The sequence below is a fragment of the Zea mays genome, chromosome 5, assembly GCF_902167145.1.
Source record: "Zea mays cultivar B73 chromosome 5, Zm-B73-REFERENCE-NAM-5.0, whole genome shotgun sequence".
In the NCBI taxonomy this organism is placed as follows: Eukaryota; Viridiplantae; Streptophyta; class Magnoliopsida; order Poales; family Poaceae; genus Zea; species Zea mays.
In genome coordinates, this window is record NC_050100.1 from 222,113,387 (window position 1) to 222,134,947 (window position 21,561).

The 21,561-nt window shown below is 43.3% G+C and overlaps 3 protein-coding genes, 1 non-coding gene and 1 pseudogene across 6 annotated transcripts; 2 read left to right on the top strand and 3 right to left on the bottom strand.

Annotated features, from left to right (window-relative positions):
- The first annotated feature begins 361 nt into the window (after positions 1-361).
- LOC100282279 (CCR4-NOT transcription complex subunit 7) lies at positions 362-1,760 on the top strand. Its single transcript, NM_001412101.1, has one exon. It carries the CDS (start codon positions 566-568, stop codon positions 1,427-1,429), a length of 864 nt encoding a protein of 287 aa, NP_001399030.1. The 5' UTR covers positions 362-565; the 3' UTR covers positions 1,430-1,760.
- Positions 1,761-3,482: 1,722 nt separating this feature from the next.
- LOC103627857 (pentatricopeptide repeat-containing protein At5g27460-like) lies at positions 3,483-4,869 on the bottom strand (annotated as a pseudogene).
- A 667-nt stretch (positions 4,870-5,536) lies between these two features.
- Positions 5,537-5,609, bottom strand: TRNAE-CUC (transfer RNA glutamic acid (anticodon CUC)). Its single transcript has one exon. It is a non-coding gene; the product is annotated as a tRNA-Glu (tRNA).
- Positions 5,610-6,745: 1,136 nt separating this feature from the next.
- LOC100274010 (uncharacterized) lies at positions 6,746-11,321 on the bottom strand. 3 transcript variants are annotated; one of them, XM_035967828.1, is made up of 7 exons: positions 10,544-10,849; positions 10,246-10,463; positions 9,658-9,810; positions 9,063-9,476; positions 8,888-8,964; positions 7,319-8,497; positions 6,748-7,163 (listed from the first exon to the last, which is right to left on the bottom strand). In XM_035967828.1, exons 2-7 carry the CDS (start codon positions 10,382-10,384, stop codon positions 7,095-7,097), a joined length of 2,031 nt encoding a protein of 676 aa, XP_035823721.1. In that variant the 5' UTR covers positions 10,385-10,463; positions 10,544-10,849; the 3' UTR covers positions 6,748-7,094. The 3 variants fall into 3 exon arrangements, with proteins under 3 accessions (NP_001141867.2, XP_035823721.1, XP_035823720.1); NM_001148395.2 differs by having other exon boundaries at positions 6,746-7,163; positions 10,246-10,948; XM_035967827.1 differs by having other exon boundaries at positions 8,888-8,961; positions 10,246-11,321.
- Positions 10,402-13,015, top strand: LOC103627858 (uncharacterized). The gene is made up of 2 exons (XM_008648170.4): positions 10,402-11,386; positions 12,657-13,015. The coding sequence occupies exons 1-2, from the start codon at positions 10,794-10,796 to the stop codon at positions 12,766-12,768; spliced, it is 705 nt and encodes a 234-aa protein (XP_008646392.1). The 5' UTR covers positions 10,402-10,793; the 3' UTR covers positions 12,769-13,015.
- Positions 13,016-21,561: the final 8,546 nt, after the last annotated feature.

Genomic DNA, 21,561 nt, shown 5'->3' on the forward strand with positions numbered 1-21,561 from the left:
GGTATTTTAAAACTACATTACCAAATATGCCCTAATAAGTTGTATTTCAGTTAAAAAATATCTTGTGACAAGGTGCGTTAAAATTATTAGCTATTTTTATTCATCTAACACACCTTGAAATATCCTTAAAAGGAGTCACGACTAGCACATTTTAAAAATCATGGTATCTTTTGCAGGTGCACTATAATCACGAGGAGAAGCAATGCCGACCACGTTTATAACGGCGGATCATTCTAATTTTAGTTGTAGACATGGACCCTCCTGATTTGTCCAGTTCAGCACTTGGTCACAGAATTTGAATTTGCAAGCACAAGGGTCAAGGGAGAAAAGGCTGCCTTCTAGCCGCACATTTCGTGTGGATGTTGATCTCAGCCGTTGATGTGTGATGGGGTGTCGCAGCATCGTCTCCTCTTCCTGGCTATCCAGGCCACACCTACCACCCGCTCCTATCCGTCCTCTAAAAAATCCGGAGGCTTCGGCCCCCCTTCTCGAGCCCTTCGCCCAATTCCTCAATCGGACCAAACCCTAGGAGCCACATAGATTTCGATTCGATCGGAAATCTGGCATGGCAATGTCAGATCTCACAGCCACCGTGATCCCGAAGCCAGACGGGGCCGACGACGAGTCGGTGGAGATCCGGGAGGTGTGGGCGGACAACCTGGAGGAGGAGTTCGCGCTGATCCGCGACATCGTCGACGAGTACCCGTTCGTCGCGATGGACACGGAGTTCCCGGGCATCGTCTGCCGCCCCGTAGGCGCCTTCCGCTCCCCCGCCGACTACAACTACGCCACCCTCAAGGCCAACGTCGACATGCTGCACCTCATCCAGCTCGGCCTCACCTTCTCCGGGCCGCGCGGCGAGCTGCCCGCGCTCGGCGCTGGCCGCCGCCGCTGCGTCTGGCAGTTCAACTTCCGCGAGTTCGACGACGCGCGCGACATATTCGCGTCCGACTCCATCGAGCTGCTCCGCCGCAGCGGCATCGACTTCCGCCGCAACGCCGAGCGCGGCGTCGACGCGCGGCGGTTCGCCGAGCTCCTCATGTCCTCTGGCGTCGTGCTCAACGATTCCGTGTACTGGGTCACCTTCCACGCAGGATACGACTTCGGGTACCTACTGAAGATTCTCACCTGCAACAGCCTCCCAGACACACAGGCCGGGTTTTTTAAACTCATGAAGATATACTTCCCGACCGTGTATGACATCAAGCACCTCATGAAGTTCTGCAACAGCTTGCACGGCGGGCTCAACAAGCTCGCTGAGCTACTTGATGTGGAGCGCGTTGGGGAGTCTCATCAGGCTGGGTCCGATAGCCTGGTCACGTCCTGTGCGTTCTGGAAGCTTAAGGATTCGTTCTTTGCGGGCTCAACAGAGAAATATGCAGGTGTGCTGTACGGGCTCAATGCAGAGAATGGCGTTAGTGCACATTGAGGGGTGCTACCTGTTTGAATTTTAGCTTTGTGAATCGATTGATTTAGGACAGAAAGGGTGGCAAGTGCGCAAGAAGGCTCACTGAAAGATCAAGTATGTAGGTTAAGTCTGTCTCACTCACTTGGGTGTATTTGGGATGTAGTGCTCTTCGGCTGCTCAGTATTGAAATAGCTATTTCTCCTTCCTCCAGCTTTGCTTCTGCTCTCAGTTTCTCTTTTCTTCTAGCAAGATACTAACACTTGATTAAACATAGCTAAAAATGACATCTGAGAATTAAGGCATGATACCTGCATTGCCACAATTGCTGTACTACCCATAATCTAATACACCCTTCGTTCTTTTTTATTTGTCGCTGTTTAGTTCAAAAATGAACTAGCGAGCGACAAATATTCAAGAACGGAGGTAGTATATTTTTATTTATCTCTATGGCAAAAGAATTGATATATCATATATGCGTGCCTTTTTATATGAGCAGATGGTTGTCTCAAAAGAGTAATAGTGTAATACTAGCTTATATCTAAGCATTTATGAGCATAAACTTGGTGATGCTTTAGAGAAAAAATGCCACCAACATTCACATGACTATTCCTGAGGAAACAGCTATGCTATACTTCATTCAAGAGACTAATAATTCATAATCAATTATCTACCCTCAGCGTAAGCACGTCACCCGTTTCATTTTGAAGCTTCAACTTTTCCAGAAATAGGGTTTTGGAAGCATCTTGATTGAAAACTCCTGGTTTCATTAATTGTATATGCAACTCACTTTCTACTTGCTATTATTGTTCCATATGAGATGGGCTAACATATTTCAGTAAAAATTGCCAACAGCAGCTTGGAAAGTTCCCACTTGATAGTTGTGCACGACATATATCATTCTTGTTTGCTAAGACCCTGTAGTATCTATTTGTGGAATCTAACCTTCATCCCAGTGCCTAATGCTCCAATTGACTGTTGGAGTTTCTGTGTATGTAAGTGTATCTTTGCGTGAGGACAATTACAGATAGCGTTGTTTGAAGTTGAAATAATTTGAGTAATTTATAGTTTCACAACCCCCTCCGGCCCTCCCTCTTGTAAAATGTTGGTTGTTTTAGTTATGTTCTAGGCCAAACTTTATGAACTTTGACCAAGTATATAGATATGCACTATCTACAACATCAAATTTAGTTTAGCTTTGTTAAATCCATCATGAGAATGCCTTGATAGTGTATTTATTTGGTATTGTACGTGTTGATAGATTTTTGTGTAAACTTTGTCAAAAATAGAGAAGTTTGGCTTTGGACAAAACTAAAACGACCTACATTCTAGGACGGATGGACCGATGGAGTATTGTTCTTTCTAACTGCGCACAGAACACTTTGCACCTTATTTTCTTCTTGGACACTTCTCTCCATGGTACACGTACACGGTGGATCCAATAAAAATAACCTGAGACATTGAGATATTTTTTTGATGCTGATGCAAGTTTGTTTGTTCTTCAAAAACTCACTTGGTTTGGACGTCTACTGCCAAAGCAGATATGTTCTTGTATATGTTGTGCTTGTCATTTTCAGGGCAATTTCATTGATAGATGCATCCTGCTTGCCTCCCTCCCTCCCTCCCCGCCCCCAAAAGCATATTTGACTATCAGTTGCTGCGGTACTTATTGATTGTGTCCTCCATTTTCATCTGATTCCGGTGGATGACATCCTGTACAAGAAAATAGTATGATTCATTTGCCTGGTTACTTCTACACCTGCCTTGTAAAGATTCCATGACCATAACCCAGTATATTATCTCCCGATGATAAAACAGGTTCAACTTGAATTAGCCTGCATCTGGGCCAGGGCTGGTGGCCATTAAGGTTAGATCATTTTATTTTATTTAGCCTGAGCTCTTTATGTTGATTATCATCTATTCTTCATGCGTCTGATATTGTTCTACCTTAGCTATTGCATTTTGCCTATTTATGATCCCCTTGGATCTTGTAAGATTTCCAGGAAGATGAGCTGTTCAGGTTAGCAGGACTGCAGGAACACCAAACAGGGACTCCACAAGCGCCTTCTCTGCATATAGTTTACAGTCTCAACTTGCCGCTCTTCACTTTGCAGCTCTAATTGGCAAACTCCAATGAATGGAGATATCATTTGACTGGTGATCGCCTGTTCCAGTTAAAGACTATCCATTGCATCTGCTATCTATCCTGCCAGCAATTATGATCAACCAGTCCATATCAATCTGATCTTTTGCAACCATCTCAAGGACATTCGGTAGCACAACATCAGCATTCAATGACTTGTACAGGGGCAAGCTCGTCAAGTTAAATCTCTGGAGAACCGGCGTCTTTGGTTTGAGGAATGATGGGGTTTATCATCTTCTCACTCAATTCCTTTTTTGATTTGTGAAATAAAATAAGTTGATCCATTACCATTTCATTACTCATAGCATAATAATTAGTAATAATATGAGGAATGAGTTCCAAATTTATAGAATGGACTCATGATGTATCACCTCATCTAAAATGAATTAATTCTTCAAATCAAACACTCCCTTAATGTATGGATATACATTGTCAGTAAACCATTGCTCCTCGAAATGTTTGCCTATAGCCTCCATCAGTTCAAGTGGAGATCTCCAATGGCAACACTTCAACAGAGACAGATCTTTCTTCATGCAACCCACAGCTTTGTCCATCCTGCCTACTCTGAACATAACCCTCCATTAATATCTCCCATGTCTTGTAATTTGGACGCACTCCTTTCTCTAGCGTGTGAAGGCGGGGAGCCTTACAGCCTTTTCAATCTACCTATTCTTCACATGAGCACCAAGAACATCTGAAACGCTCACATCATGCTTCCTGCACCCAGCTTCCAAAGATCCACTCGGCCTAGCTGATGTCCCCAACTTTTATTGAACATGACATGGCAGTCATGTAGTTTGCAGAGGAGATTCTAGGTACCTGGCACACATTTACTAGCCTCCCACAATCTCATAACTCCGTCACTGTCATCAGAGCAGCATAACATGTCATTACAAAAAGAGTATCCTAAGCGCCCTGCAGGTGACGGTTTTGTTTCAGCTTTCCTAAGGCAAGCTTGCGCTTTAGTGTTCGGTCCATTCTATCTGAAAGTGTTGGCTACCTTCTCGTGCTGACAGGTTGCAACATAGAGCTCCATGGTTTCATTGAAAGAGTGAGGGTCCAATTAAATTGAGACGGGTGTTTCATATATGTTGCATAATTTTATCTCATTCTATAAGACATTGCAGTCTTGTAAACAACACAATAAAATTTCTCGTTTAGTCTGTCCTAATAGAACAGTCAAGATGCTAGGGCCCAATTTAAGGTGAGAATGGCGAGGACATCTACTATTATTTGTTGGTAAAAACACAATTGACCGAATTAGCTCAATTGTAGTTGGACGACGAAAGTGAGTCTCAGAATTATTCCACCTTATTATTTAACTTGGGAGGAATAAGCTACCCTAAAAAGGAGAGCTAACCTTCTCCTATCAAACTAGTCTTTTAGGATGATTGATGACTTATTTGTTTCAGCTTATAGATTATATAATTTAGATTATAATCTATTAAGATTATAATCTGTACATAGCTGTTTGGATGACCAGATTATATGAATGAAGATTATTGTTTCAGCAATAATACCCTGCGTGCGTGTGATTTGGGGAAAGAAGAAAAAATAGCAAATGCTGTAATTTTATGAACATAACCATGGTAGTGGGTTTTTTGACAAAAATAATCTCAAATAAGCTAAATAATCTGAACTTTAGATTATATAACCTAGGTCTATAATTTAGATGTTGGTTTACTTATTGGATTATTTACGTTAGACGACATATTATAATCTGAAATAAACAGGACCCTGAGTTTTTCTATGAGTTAGATGTGCTTAATGTACTGTTAGAGTCCAAACAATCCTAATTTACTGGACCTCGGCCAAATAATATTGGGATGGTCCACACCTTGCCGCAGTGGTGCGCTAGTGAGCTAGGCCGCTGGGTGGCCGACCATTGCCACCCCGAAGGCCCGAACAGGCAAAGCACAAGCTGCTTCTCCAGAAAGCGAGAGGGGTAAACAAAGGGCAGCAAAGAACCCCAAAAAAAACATCAAAAATTCCGTTGCCGGGACTTGAACCCGGGTCTTTCGGGTGAGAGCCGAATATCCTGACCAACTAGACTACAACGGATTGTGGTGTTTATCTTAATATGATCAACATTTTAACTGATCTTTCACAATCTCATAACTCCATTACTGTCATTCAGGGGCATGATAACATGTCATTACAAAAGAATATCATAAGTGCCCTGCAGGTGACAGTTTTGTTTCAGCTTTCCTTCAGTCCAACTCCATTCTATCTGAAAGTGTTGGCTGATTGTACCGAGGCACCACCAGAGACTTCAGGACAAGCATTCATCCAACCATGAGGTCAATTACACTAAGGACCTACTCATGCTGACAGGTTGCAACATAGAGCTTCATGATTTCATTGAAAGAGCGAGGATCAAATTAAATTAAGGGTGGGTGTTTCATATATGTTTCATTTGATTCTATGAGACATGGCAGTCTTGAAAACAACACCACGAAATTTATCACTTGGATGCGTAATAATCAGATCAGAAAAAAAGGAACTCAGATCAGACTTCACTTGCCATGTGAATGGCAAAAACGGTTCCAATTGTGTACAGCACGGAGCAGCAGTAGGACCACTGAACGGCCATTCGTCCTATTTATTAGATCAGATCCTCAGCTCAAACGATACAGTAACAGTCAGTGGTCAGTGCGTCGACAAAGACCAGAGCCAGGAGAAGCCAAAAGTTCCACTACTCAGCTCGAGGAGACGAGGGCTTTAGGGGTGTTTAGTTTGAGGAATCCCTCAATCCAAAATGAGGTGGTGCATCATAGGTCCATTCCTTAAATTTGGTGGGATGATCTCATTTCTCGTATTAGTACTAACTAACTAACTATAAGAAATGAGATGGTGATGGATCAACTCATTTCATTCCACAAACCAAACAAAAAAGTGAGGAGTGAGAAGATGATGGACTAGCTCATTACTCAAACCAGACACCTTATTAAGGTTTGGTGGCGTGCACCAAACACCCTATTAGGGTTTGTTCGGTTACACCAATCCAGAGAGGGATTAGAGGGGATTAAATCCCCTTCTAGTAAAAAATGACTAGGAAAGGATTTAATCCCCTCCAATCCCCCTCTGGATTGGTGTAACCGAACATGCCCTTAGGGTTTGGTGGCGTGCGGGAAGCGAGGTCGAGACGGAGGAGGCAGTCAGGTCGAGTTGGCATTGGGTTCGGCAGCAGCTGAGCATCGACTTCAAATCTCCCAATTTGTTTTGAACTTTTGGATTTGTTTACATGAACACCACGTGTCATTACCAGTGTGTCGACATTCAAATTGGGCCTAGATCATCAAGGCCGCTTTTAGAATCAACTCGTGCCAACAGTGTCTCCAGCTCGATTTAGCAAATGGGCATTGACTTCCACAATCCAGATATCTTACTGCTAGCACATCACGTGCAGACATAATTTTTTTTTCTTGGCTGTGGGCAAGCAAAGATAGGCGCACAGCTACAATTCTACCTAAGATTAACACTAGCTGCACAGCATACAATGGGAGATTAACACAGATGCAGATGCAGATACGTGGAAGGTAGCGATCATATACAGGCACCCAGGGAGTACAAGTCGCATCCCAGGTCATCGCTGAAGGAAGCATCGTCCTTCTCCTGCAACGGGGATCAGCAATCAGCATTGCTGTTAGATGAAAATGCTGGGGGGAGAGAGAGAGACAGAATGTTTGCAGGTACAGGTACTCCTTCCTTTGGTCAGAAGACGAACCCTGCACAAACTAGTTGTTGAAACATAACAAGAGCCTCCTTACCACTTTGATTATGGAGTTGAGGAGGCCGTCGAAGCTGCAGCTGCTAGAGCTAAGCTCGCTGTGGACCTTAGGGAAGCTCAAATCCGACGCGCTCTTCGGAGCGTCTCCAGAGATAAACATGTCGATCCTCGTCTGTGGGGCAGCTGCCGAAGCACTTGCTGTTGTCTGTCTGACCATTGAGCCGCCAAGGTTCAGTCTTTGGCTCATGGGATGATGACTTCCGATAAGATTAGGCGGCTGAGAGGCCGGCAAACAACTCCATAGTAGCTTGGGATTCAACAGATTGCCTGCGTTCCCTCCCTCCATGTTCGATCTCAAATCGCTTCCACCGCCGAAGTTCAAGTATTTTTGGTTTGGCACAGTGTCTGGAGACAGAAGTATCACACTACCAAAAGAGCTAGCTCCCACTTTGCTGTCTCTTTCTATCCTCAGGTCATTGGAGGGGAAAATACTTGTACCTCCAGAGGATGTAGCACCCAACTCAGCTACACCGTTGCTGCAAAACGAGCCATTCATTGGAGATGCACTGCTAGAGAAGGCAGACAATGGAACAACCCTCTGCTGGGTTGCACAGGAATCCATCAGACTGGAGGAAACTCCAACAGTGCCTTCAGGACGATCTGAACTTGCAGATGAAGATGGCTGGATAACAACTTTGTCTTGTCTACGTTCAACAAAGCCTTGCTGCAGCAAGTGACTGTTCGTGACACTTTGGAGTGTGCCAGGAACACCACTATTAGCCCGGCCACTCGCAGAAAGGATAGTAGATAGATCGTCGGTTTCTTCGTGTATCCACTTCTGTGGCAGCTGGACCTGCCCAACTGGAGTTGGCAAACCTTGTGCTAGATTTCCTTGTAGGCAACTAGTGCCTGGTAAGCTAAGGTGATATTTATCATTTGGATCGCCAATGGAATGACTCATTGTGGTATTGCCGGTTGCAATCTGAATTGGCCTGGAAGCAGACACCCCTTGAATCGCAAATGATGCTGGATTATTTCTATTTAACAGTCCCTGTGGACTGAAAGATGGCAGAGCTGCTGAAGAGACAAAAGATTGATAACCATGGAGTCCTTCAAATGCACTCATCCGCATAAAGGGGTCGTTGCCTCCCAAAGCAGCAACAATGCTAGCCTGTTGTGATGCCACAGCACTTAGCCGTTTAAGGTAGAGTCTATACTTCTGCATGGCACACAAAGCAAACAGTTTAGATGCATATATATATGGTCAGCTACAATTTAGTTTATTTTGGCATTGGATATGTACAGTAACAAGAGGAGCAATTTTGCAGGGATATGCTTGCTGAGTCCTTTTCAGCTTCACAATGTATGCAATATTAAGTCTAAACCAAATGTTACACGATAAACTGAAAATACAGCTATGGAACAGTCTATGTGTCCTTTCTTCCACATTTATAAGACTGGTCAGCAACAACCAAAGAATTTTAATAAATATATGCACTTGTCATGCACTCCCACTGTATAGTATTCCTAAAACAGATATGTCTTGCTTAATGAGGGTGGTGAGGCGGCTAAACAGAACAAAGTGGGGTTAAGTCCATAGATGCCTTGCCTGCAGGTGACTTGCAACATTTTCCCTGGTGAGTCTCTCAACATTCATGAGCTCAAGTATCCTTTTTGGCACGGCTTCTGCGTCAACAGAAAAGATTAGGTTGTGAATGAACCGTGGCAAATAACTTAACAGCAGCAAAGCTGAAAAAAAAACAGCAGGTGGCAGTGGGACTCACTGTCAATTCCTAGCTGATTGACAGCAGCAACAAATTTTCGGTGCAGTTCAACTGACCAAACAACCCTTGGTTTCTTTGGAGCTGAAGGATCATCGTTATCTTGGCCATTACTCTCTTCTCCTTCATCTTCCTCTTCACTATGATATTCCTTCCTCTTTTTGCTGGGCCTCCCACTTTGGTCAGGTGGCCCAGCTGTAATTTGGCTGTGAGCAAGATCAAAATCTGCATTTGATGGCCTATTGCACTCCTCATAGCCATCATTGTTAGCACGATCACAGTTACTGAATTTCCTCCTAACAACATGCTGCCAGATATTCCTAAGCTCTTCCAGCCGAACCGGTTTTAAGAGATAGTCACAGGCACCATGAGTTATCCCCTTCATTACAGTTTTTGTCTCTCCATTCACCGATAACACTGCATGTATAATGACATGTTAGCATTCTAAGTTTTGCCTTCCTCAAATACAGGCTTAAGATTTGCTGTATGCCATGGTTACTTTGAAGATGGTATAAGAATATCATTAAATAAAAGCTGCATACTACTATCAACAACAGTGAGAGTCGGCCACCAGTAAGATATAGCAATTTTGACTTACTAATGACAGGGAGGTCCATTTCAAGCCCCACAAGCTCTAGAAGCTTAAAGCCATCCATGTCTGGCATGTGAACATCACTAATAACAAGATCAAACAGGTCCCTGTTTTGCCTCAGCATACTCAAGGCGACAACAGCCTGATTCGTCGTTGTCACTGCAAATATGAAAAGTCTTACAGGTGAGTAGCTATAGCAAAAGCCAGAACAAGCATCTTGTACATACTGCATGTGAAAGTACCCAAATTGTAGTACACCCACCCAAAAAAATGCAGCATACATAATATAAAAAGTGTAGTGAGGTTACCAATTCAGTGCTTAACTATTTTGATCATTCGATGTAAACAAATCTGTAGCTGCGGGAAGAATCTATACATGATAAGTACATATGTAATATATAACTGTAACAACTAGTGTTACGCAATTGCACAACAGCATCTTTATTTTTTAGCGTCTACTCTGGAAGCAGATAATTTGGCAAAATCCAGGAAAAGAGAAATCTAACAACGCAGCGCTGAACTAGAAATATATATACTAGCAGTCTCCAGGCCGCAGAAATAAAAATGATAGCCCTGTGGCGCAGAAATCCTTACCATGATACTGGCAGCGGCGCAGGAGGTTCTCAAGCACCTTGAGGCACACGGGGTCGTCGTCCACGGCGAGGACCCTCATGCCGACGGGGAACTGGTCCCTGACTCTCCCCACGGCAGCATCTCTCTCCTCCGGCCTCATCGAAACGGGACGGGAGACCCACCCTCCCAATAATATCGACCCGAAACACGGCAAGAAAAGCCGGCGCAAGAACACACTACTGTTGGTGTTCCTAGCAGAGCAGCAGTAGCTGAGCCGAGAAAGCAAAGCGAACAGGAAAAACTCGTGGTTGGCACGCACCAGTCGTCCAGTCCTATCAAGAAATTGGGTTCCCGGCTAGCAGTAGCGGCACCACCAGCCGGCACTACCCCAAACAAGGAGCGAGATGTGGACAGGGAGGAAGATGGGTTGAAGCCTGAAGGCCTCCCGATCCCCAGCAAGGAAAAGGGATCGGGGGAGGGGAAGGGAAGCAGAACCAACCTACTACTGCCCAAGCTCAACTGTAGCTGAAAAGAGGAAAGGGAGGGTGGCGACTGGCGAGCCGGCCGGGATGATGGAGAGGAGAGGAGAGGAAAGCGAACGGCTGGTGGATTTGGACGAGGGAGCGGCGAGGGTGGGGGATGCAGCACAGCCACAGCGGCAGGTTCACGACCAAACCCACCACCACGCCATCATTATTGGAGCAAAGATGTGGGAAAGCAAAAGGAGGAAGGATAGGGAGTTGGACGGGATGGAGAGGGCAGGCCAGAACAAAAGAGATGGGCAGGGAAAGCAAGCAAAGGAGCTGGAAAGCAGGCAGAGATGGCGACTGTTACAGATGAACCAAGCCACCTCTGTCTCCCTCTCTGACTCTTCCCTCTTTCCCACCTCTTCTACACAAGCAAGCTCAGCAGTCACTACAGTCCACGCCAAGCTCGGCTCCCCTCCCCTCCCCTCCGCTCCGCCTCTTCCACAGCGCCACTGCTGCTCAGCATGGATTGACGAGAGGTCTGTAGCTTTTGGTTCCTGTGGCACGGGCGGTGCGGTGGCGAGCATCCTCCCATGGCTGGCAGCCATGGATGGTAGATATACGTGGGTCAAAATGGCGGTGGTGGCGGCGGCGGGAAAAGCGAGTGGACCCCGCCCATGTCCAAGCAACCACTGGTAACTACAGCGTGCGTGATCCTCTCCGCCGTGCAATGCAACCAAGCCATTCGAGACCACTGCTACCTCCTGTGAAACTGTCAAAGCCCTCTCTCTATCTCTCCGTAAATTTGTACTGCTACTCCGCGGTGTATTCTTTTTGTTTTATCTGAATCTCTTAATACTACGCCCGTCCAGAACAGAATACGATATGATTCCGATTCTAATCTTGTCAAACTAACTAAACTTTGAACAAATTTTATTAAAAAGTGTCAATAAATACGGGTGTTTGGATCACACAATTAAAGTTTAGTACTTGTCATATCGAATGTTTGAGCGATAATTACGAACATTAAATATAATTCTATTATAAAATTAATTACACAGTAAAAACTAAAATTAGAATACGAGACAAATTTATTAAATATAATTAAGCTTATATTTATTACTTATGATTGGTATCCAAACATTTAACTAACATGACATAACTTTAGTAAGGAAAACCAAACACCCGCTAAATAGATATGCTAGGAAAATATATTGTACTTAGGGATGGTAATAGACTCTAAATTTTACACTAGAATATTTAAGAATCGGATCGGATTCTATTTCTATTTATTTTTAAACTAAAATCTTTTTAGGACCCTAAAATTTATGAAGAAACATTTAGATCGTGATCCATTACCACCTCTAATTGTATTTCAGGATGCAGAGATCAACAAATATGGTTGATTTGGTGACCACAAAATTGGAGGGGGAAATAGAAAGGGGGGTTCCTCTAGTTTTCTAGTCACCAAACCAGCTCCTTAGGGCTAGTTTAATAACTTCATTTTCTCGGGGGTTCACGTTTTCCCAATAAAATGAACTATTTTTTTTTCTGGTAAAATAGAAATCTCTTGATAATAGGATTGACAAACTAGTCTTTATTGGGGAAAAATATGTGTCGGTAATGAATGAGATTATTGGGTCGTTCGTTTCGAATTAAAGACGGTTGCTTAGAATGTTTCATATATAAACAACAATATTATAAAAGTAGTAAAAATCGGTACATATTAAAGCCTAACGCATGTGATGGGTGACCATGAAGGTAATCATGGTTTAGGACATATACGCATACCGACATCATTGTGTGCGTCGTCACTGGCTGTCGTGTTCTGCTGGAGTGGTGGTACGAGCTACTAGCAGCAGGAGTAGTAGACCCGTAGTACTGGTACTGCAGTCTGCACGGGAGTAGTAGGCTAGTAGGCTGCTTGCTTTGTTTGTCCATGATGATTTCTCTTTCTACGTGCAGTGCTTTGTTGTTTCTGTTGAATGGTGCGGCGTGCGTGGCATCAGAGCTCTCCAACCACGTGTACGTGTGTACTCGATGCGACGGAACGGAGCAGGAAGCGATGGTGCGTTGACATGGGAGAGCATACGACGACGCGACGCGACGCGAGCGTGTTGTTGTCGGTCACCAGAACGGAGTAGTTCTGCCTGCTAGGACGGATCACGGGCATGGACGACGATGGAACCACTCGTCCCGTACTGCTTCTGCTAGATTAAGAGGCTGTTTGATACCATTACAAGCGTGCTAAAATAGTTGGAAACTCCATGTTTCCGAGTGATTTCTATTTTTCAAAGAAAAATAAACTAGTAGTCTTTAAAAAATGGTTTTCCTAAATAGTCCTAAATTAGCTTATTCTAGCTAGATAGGAAGTTAATAGATGAGCTGGTTTTTATCCAAGTTTTCAGCTATTTATTAGGTGATTGGCGAAGCAAAAATGACTATTTTAGGCTTAAAACACTTAAAGACGCATGTGTTGAGGAAATGCGGCGTCGCCGATCTCAATGCCGCCATATCCCACCGTCGGAAGACATTCCTGGTCCGCCCCTGCCTCCAACCTCTAGCGTGCCACCGCTATAGGGCCCGCCTATATGCCGGATAAGTGGCACGTGACATCTCGATACGACATAGATACAACCTAAACCGGTGTGAGAACCATCATGAGTCGTGCTTAGAGATGTCAATTAAGAATTTCCTACCGGTTTATAACATCTCAGACCCATCTCGTCATGTTTGATCCATCCTCATACCATTATGGGTGTAAAACTCATGGCATACACATCCTCATTCGAGTTTCGGGTCCCAATGGGTCCCCATCCCCAATTAAAGGATAACTAGGTATTAACATATAGCACAAACTATCCAGATTTCAGACATCACCATATCGGCAAGCACTCGTCCGTGAAGGTGCTTTGAGTATCGTGTAAGTCTGGCTCTATATCTTTACGCAGGCAAACAAACACACATCTCGCACACACAAATGCCTGATTGACAACAACCAAGCAACAACTCATTGCATCCAGCGATGCAAGCAACAACAAATACAGACAATCAAACGCACTAAGACCGTTTGGTGTACATCTATCACCGTTTGTGTGTAGTATGACACGTACAGCCGTTTGCGAGATTGTTGAACAAAAAAAAATGGCACGCGGACTGTTCGCCCGTGTGAATCGTTTAGGGTTCCGGATTTTTAGTGTAATTTATTAGTAAAATCTACGAGATTAACTTGAGAACCGACTTATAATAGGTTCAGACCTCCACCGTTTATATAGATGAAAGAGTACGGTTCATTGAACCCATACAATCGATACAATCAAATCTACTTATTAATTTTACCTTATTTACATCTTTCTTCACATTTTTAGAAGCAAGAGTAATCTAGTCTTAGTTTTAGATCTAGTTTATTAGTTTTCCACAACAATCTCTCTTCGACTCTACGTCGATTAGAGACGTACATGACGGTCTATTGATCTGGAACAACGTCTTAGAACTCTCCCCCAGCCTCAACGAGGTCTCTCTGGAGGCGAGTTCTAGGGTTCTTCGTGAAAAAGAAGACCATCTATGCTACTGCGTGCAGTCCGGCACTAGGTTTGGACCGTCCGGAAGCGTGTACAAAGAATCTGCTCTTGCACGCCTAGGTCGCGGACCGACCCTGTGCCGTGGATCATTTGAGTCTCTATAGAGAACACTGACAAATAATTCGTTTCGGTGTTTAGCGTCTAGATAGGTGACAACAAAGATGCTAGATGCTAGCAGAGTAGGACATGCATAAGTACTGGACTACTGGTACGCATAGCGGTGGTATGCTGGACGTACGTGCAGGCATCCTCTACGTATGTATATACGATGGAGCGAGGAGCGAGTCTACGTATGTACACGCAGCACAGCTAACCCGGGCGATTATTAATTAATAAAGTGGGTATGTAGTAGGTTTAATAAATAATGCCCCGCGCATAAACGCATGCATGCGATCCGATGCGACGGCGGCCGGGCATTTAACGACCATTGAAGGCGGCGTTACGGCCGGCCGGCGAGGCGACTATCCGATTCGTCGTCCCAGCAGCCACGCCGGGGCCGGGCCGGGCCGCCGGGGATCGCGTATTGATTGCCCTTGCCCTTGCCCTTGCAAGGCTCCGGACCTCCGATCCCGCGATCCGCCGGCTGGATTCTCCTCCATCTATCCCCGCGCGCTCGGCTGGCCCGGCCCTCCTAGGCTCCGCTCACTGTTGACCGTACGCAGTCAAGTCCGGCTCCGGCATCCAGCAAATGTAAAAGCATGCATTCTCTCGCGGTCTACAAACAAGGAACAATTTCACAGCAGCGTAGGCTGGTACCTCCCTAGTATGTAAGTACCAGCTCTAGCTATAAAGGTCTACTATGTTAGAAGTAGTTAATAGACTAAACTAAGTAGTTTAACTATTTGTATTTAATCTGAAATGTAAACTAAACGAGTCATATAAATAAACTTGACATGTCTATGGCTCCGTTTGGTTTGAGGGACTAAAGATTAGTCCATCTATTTTAGTCTCATTTAATCTCTAATTTGCCAAACAGTGAGACTAAAACATGGACTAAATTGTTTTAGTCTATAGTCCCTCGAGGGGTGACTAAAACGGACTAAACCATATAAATTCCACTTTTTACACATCCTTTATTTCAGCTGCACTAACAGTAGAAGAATATTTAAGAGTATTTTGGTCATCTTATGATACATTTAATACGTTTTAAATATTTTTAGTCCCTAAAACAAAACAGGTTATGGACTAAAATTTAGTCTCTTAACTAAACTTTAGTCTCTGGACTAAATGAATCAAACGACCCCTATAGCTCTAGATCTAAGATCTAATAGAGCTAGATGAGGTGACCAGCTCCACAAAAATTTCCTAGACCGGTGCAGGCGAACACGTACCGGTGCAGTGCCTCTTCTATTCTTGTTCCTCTAGCTTGGGGTAAAAAAAAAAGGCAATGTGGTAGAGGTCTACTTGCTCAATAATTTCAATACAAAATAATTTTGTGACGTACTGATTGGTGACATATCGTGTCCACGGCGCTATATATATAGCTCAAGATGTGGACTTGTTGTGTCTAGACACTATAGCTAGATGCTGTACAGAACTTGTGTAACAACCAAGAATGCTTGAGTTCCTGTCCTGCGCACATATATGGTTTACCTTTCACCCATGACCTTACTACCAAATTAGTTGCAAAGTATATCCAACAAGCAGGTGGACTAATTAAACACAGTCAACTAGATTTTATGCCTACACACACACCGTACCAGGGTAGCAATTAGTTTAACAGTTGGCAAAAGATTGTGAACTTATAATTAATATATGCGCACGAGTCCTTGTCTCAATAATAAGGCAATAATTGCTTTCCAGTCCATTGAAAGTACAGCATGCATCTTTTCTTGGTAATTTTTGTCGTAAACACCACGAACGAGTTAGAAGGTGTTTGGTTAGAGGGACTAAAGATTAGTCTCTAGTTTTTAGTCCTATTTAGTCTTTTTTTTGCCAAACACTAGGACTAAAATATGTACTAAAATGATTTAGTCTTTAGTCCTTCACATAGGTGCTAAAAGAGACTAAAAGCCCATAATTATCATGTTGCCCTTACCTTTTTGTATGGATAACTAATATTATGAGTATATTCTAAGGGCATTTGAGTCTTTGGACAGTGTATTTAATGACTTTAGAATCTGTTTAGTCCCTAGAACTAAACATATAGGGACTAAAGTTTAGTCTTAGGACTAAAGTTTAGTCCTATGACTAAATGAAACCAAACATAGCCTTAGACGAAACATTCCATGCAAGCCCATGCATGCTTAGCTATAGCTTGATTACGAATTTACGAGCGACGAGCCAGCCGTACCATCTGGATCGGATTACGAACTGTTGATTGATGGATCCACTATTGCTAGTAGTACGTAGTAGCTACAACAATCAACAATAGATATAGTATGATCCAGCTTGAAATTAAAAGGCTATATATCTACAGTCGTGGCGGGAGGAGCTGAGTGTAGCTAGGCGCTCTCCATTAGGTTTATTTATGGGCGTGTACACATGGTAACAGTGTGGTAGTACGTACGTACTTACTATAGAGAGAAGAGCTATCATTCAGTCGTCGATCGGTCCAGCAAGATTCTCCTGCTTTTGCTGCACATTTAGTTGCTTGTCGTCCATCGGCGAAAAGAGCGCGCCGGGCCTAGCATGCATGCATGTACACAGATCGAAGGAGGACCAGTACCCGGCCGATCGATGATCATGCATGTTTGATTTGATCCTCGAGGGATTATGGGATACGATGAATTATTGGAGTATATACTGAAGAAAAGAAGTAGATAGATCGATCCATATCCATCGAGATCGATAGGTACAAGATGCTAAATGAATGACAGATCAATCGATCGTGTGTCTAATATTATTTGAGCACGAGCATGATGATTCTTCGATCGATCAATAATCAATTGGTCGTCCGGCCAAAACATGGATATATTAATTGAGACACACAGTGCCGGATTACAACACACACACACAGTGACGCAGTGTGCGTCGTCGTTACTGCGAAATAAATCCGCAGTCTAGAGACATGCATCATCACTCGACGTGTGGCCCCGTCGACGTGATCGCCTGCCTTGCTATTACGTAGTACAAACAGATGTATAGTACTGTACGTTTAATTTTGGATCGGAGAGCTAGCATAGCAGGATGGAATGGAAGAACCCACGTGGTCGCGTAGTACGTAATGCATGCCTTACATATATTTACTACTACGCGCGCTACATGCACACACACACGTACCGTACGTACTGCTACTCCTCGGTAAAGAGCTAGAGATCTCGATCATGCATGCATGCATCAGTAGGACCATGCATGCTCTCGTCCCTTCCTCTGGCGCCACGCACGCTTCTTATTGACGACGATCTCCACCATGCATGCATGCATGCATGCATGTAGTAGCACACGCGCGCATTTGAAAACACTAGATGCGGAGCAGCCAATGGACGCTTTAAGATTCATCGGGCATCATAAATATGCATTCATTTGCTACACTACACGTACTTATATTAGCCATAAATGCACATGGCAGAACAAATTTAAGGATTATTTATTGGTACTCTCGCCGATGTTCATCGTCGGTAATAACCCACCATACGCATTTCATTTAAGTCAGACCGTCGATCGACACAGAAAACATACTACTGTGCTACCGTGAAAATTGGGCCACCCTAGCTACCTCTCAGATTTTACGAGTAGTAGTAATAGAGAACCACTTCTCATCAATCAAAATATGGTTAAATCGTGGGCAACACTAGACTCTAGCCTAGCCTTCTTGTTTGCTTCGGTTAGATGGATATATATGGTTTTAATTAATACTACTCGTGTGCTTCCTAATATTTCATGCTTTCAACTGCTTCGCAAGTGTTCTATTGCAAATGCCAAGAGCTTTGCTTGTATCTTCTTGGGTGGTTCTATCGAGCTAGTTTGGTAACCCTATTTTCTCAAGTGATTTTTATTTTCGTAAGGGGAATTAGTTTATTTTCTATTGGGAAAATAAGAATCCCGGAAAAATAAAGTTACCAAACTAGCCCTAAAAACATTACGCAACTGCTCATAATTTATTATGAGCCCCAAGTTGGCTAAGTTAACCGATCTTGTTTTTTGTCTGTCTATAGCGCCTGAGCCCATGAAAACCAGTTTAGCCAACTTTTCTACTAAGTTCAAGCCAATTTGGTTTCAAAATTGTTTTTTGGTCTATTTGCTATGTGAGAAACATAGAGAACATGTTTCAGACTTGTTTCATATTAGATAATACCACCCCCTCTACATATGGCTGGATCACGTCTGATTCAGGATGCCAACTTCTAAAAACATATCTACTATCTCCTTTTACCATATTTTTTCATCTACTTCTTCTCCTTGTCCTTCCTTGGTGCCGCATGCCTTCAGAAACGGCGACAACAAAACTCTAACCATACCTTAGACGTATACAATCTTAGTGGTTACAACTTTTCCACTGCCAATGATGCTACACGATTAGAAGAAATGACATCTACACTAAATCCCGTTAAGAACCACTAAGGGGCTCGATGCATTCTAATGTACAAAGAGCTCCCACACTTACAATGTCAATCCATAAATATGGATTAAGGCACAATGCTCTATGATGTTCCTAGCCAGAACAATCTAAGGACACATGCCCCTTGTGCCATGGGAAGCTCATGAAATACCTAAGTCCTAAGTGTCCCTTGTGCCCTTGGGTGCCAATGAAGGATTTAGATGCTTCGGGCCCTCTGCTAACCCCTTGGGGTCCTAAGACCTGCAATCTCGCTTAACATGAATGATCGTGCCTCGAACCTTCTGAGGATCAAGGGCTCCCATGCAAACAAGGGACTTGACGTGACAAAGTATAAAAATGTTCATACGATAGAAGGATGTGTCTAGTTCCACGAGGGTATTATGACCTTGAAACATGGACCCCATGTCTAGGGCCTACTAGTAGGTCTATAACACTAGCATATCTGATGATTCTCCCGTACGCCACAATAAATGTGATGTGCAAGAATACAATTTGACAGGCGCACTATTGCTACTGCTCAGATAACAGTGTACTCGAAAACCACTATTTGATACGTGCATCGACTATATAGCCATGTGTGCGTATGTCAAGTGTACCAAGAAGTATTATTAAGAACATAAGGCTATACCACCTACCAGCTATGTCATTTCTCGACGGTATAGGGCTCGTTGTTTTTAGATGTGATATAACATGTGAGTCCCCTGCAACAGGTTTAACAATCGCTGAAGAAGGACATCTCCAGTACACTATGGCACAACTGAAGGCATGGTTTATGTATGACTTCACTAATAGGATAAGATCAAGGTGGATGAGTCTTAGATGGTCGGGTGCATGGTCCAACTGATGTAACCTCTCTCTCTCTCTCCTCATTGATCTATAAAGAGGGAGGAGAGTAACATTTCGAGGGTCCCATAGGAGAGATTTGGAAACTCTCGCTGATAGGGGATTCTTTCACTCTCATTTATTGACTCGCTCACAACATCTAAAGACATGTATAAAGGTGGATTAGGATCAATAGGATAGAACTCCCACCTAAACAAAGTGGAAAGGGGAGGTAGGAAATCATGACGCTTAGTTGAAACTTGAGCTTGTAATCTTTTTCACCTTTATGTTCATCAGTCAATGAGTACAAGAGGACATAGTGGATTACACACGTTGCGGCCTAGCTAAGACTCTCTAATTTGTTTATGTGTTGGTTTTTTGTTGTACCCATGTTGAACACATCGATACTTACGCTCTGACTCTCTCCAATCTCTTCTTTTTGGTACTTTACATATCCGATGTTTGTCCACTGTGACACCTATGAACCTGAGATTATTATAACTTTATCACTTTGTTTTTAATGGATATATGGATAATTATGGATGCATTATGTATGGGGTATAGAGTGTCGACCATTGATATATGGCGTAATAGTAAGGTGTATTGTTATACTTGTATATATGTTATGATATATTGGTTTACGTTTGATTTAAAGCTATTTAATGTGTTACTTTTGTATCATTGCTACTACTACTATAAATATAACTAATATATTTTATATATTTTTTTATCTTGACTCACGAGTTTAGTAAACCAACTTGAGTTCGTAAATAAGCTCAACTACGCTAACTTTTTAACTTGTTTCAGATAACGAGTTAAAACCAAGCTAGCAAGCTAGCTTATTCTAATGAACAAAAGACGACAAAGATGGCTTGTTTATCCCGTCATTTTGCGGGCAGAGGTCGCTAGCGCCAGCTGCGTGCAGAGCGCCAAGCCTCGCAGCAGCGTGCGTGCTTGCACAGGTTGCACATGCTGTGCTATGTGGCGGCTACTGGCTAGCAGAAGCTGCAGCCTCGCAGCAGCGTGCATGCCTGCTGCCCCCCTGCAACTGCAAGCCTACGCACAACGGCACAAACATGGAGATCTGTGTCGTCGTCGTCTGCATGCGGTGAGACCTAGAGAGGGCGAGCGAGAAGTCATGCCTCTCGCAAGGTTCCCCGGCCCAGCGGCTCGAGTGCACGCCCGACCAACAGCCCAACGACGCTTGTCTTTCAATCACAGCCTACAGGCTACTACGGGCATGTGTGAGATGAGATCAGGACGCAACTGGGCTGGTTGTCTCGGCCCGTTACCGTCATTCCACCCACAAAACGGCCCGTCTCTTTTTACGAGTGAAAGGAAACGGGTCGTGCTAGTTAAATTCAAAACACGTATCTTGACGAAGACATTATTCTTGAATCTATGCTCGAGACAGGAGATTAGCTGATTAGTCAATTTCATTTATTAAATGTTCTAATTGGTACAATAAATATAGTAAGATATAGGCTTTAAACAAATTTACTATATTATATTGTGTTTTAGTCATATCTTATACTTAAAGTACCGTACAATATTATAAATTAGAGCTGTACATGCTCTTATGCGCCCATCAATAATTAACACACTCTCTGTCTTGGGTCGCATGCAGAAAGTTACAGTTACTGTGCCCGTAGTATAGCACAAAAATATCACATATATACGATATCGGCATTTGAGCCCCCTAAGAGTATCTCCCAAAATCTTTTTAAATTTTACTGTCTAAAATATCATTTAGAGACTCATTTACATAAAAAAACATTTTCTATATCTTTCCAATTTCTAAGAGCTATTTCTGTATCTTGTTTGCACTTAAAAGAGTTATTCGTGTTTTCTATCTTTGGGTAGCGAAAAATATATAATAGAAGAAAACATCTCCAACATTCTTTTGAAGATAAGTTGTTGGACGATATTTTTTACAAAAATCTCTATTTGTGTTAATTGGAAAAAA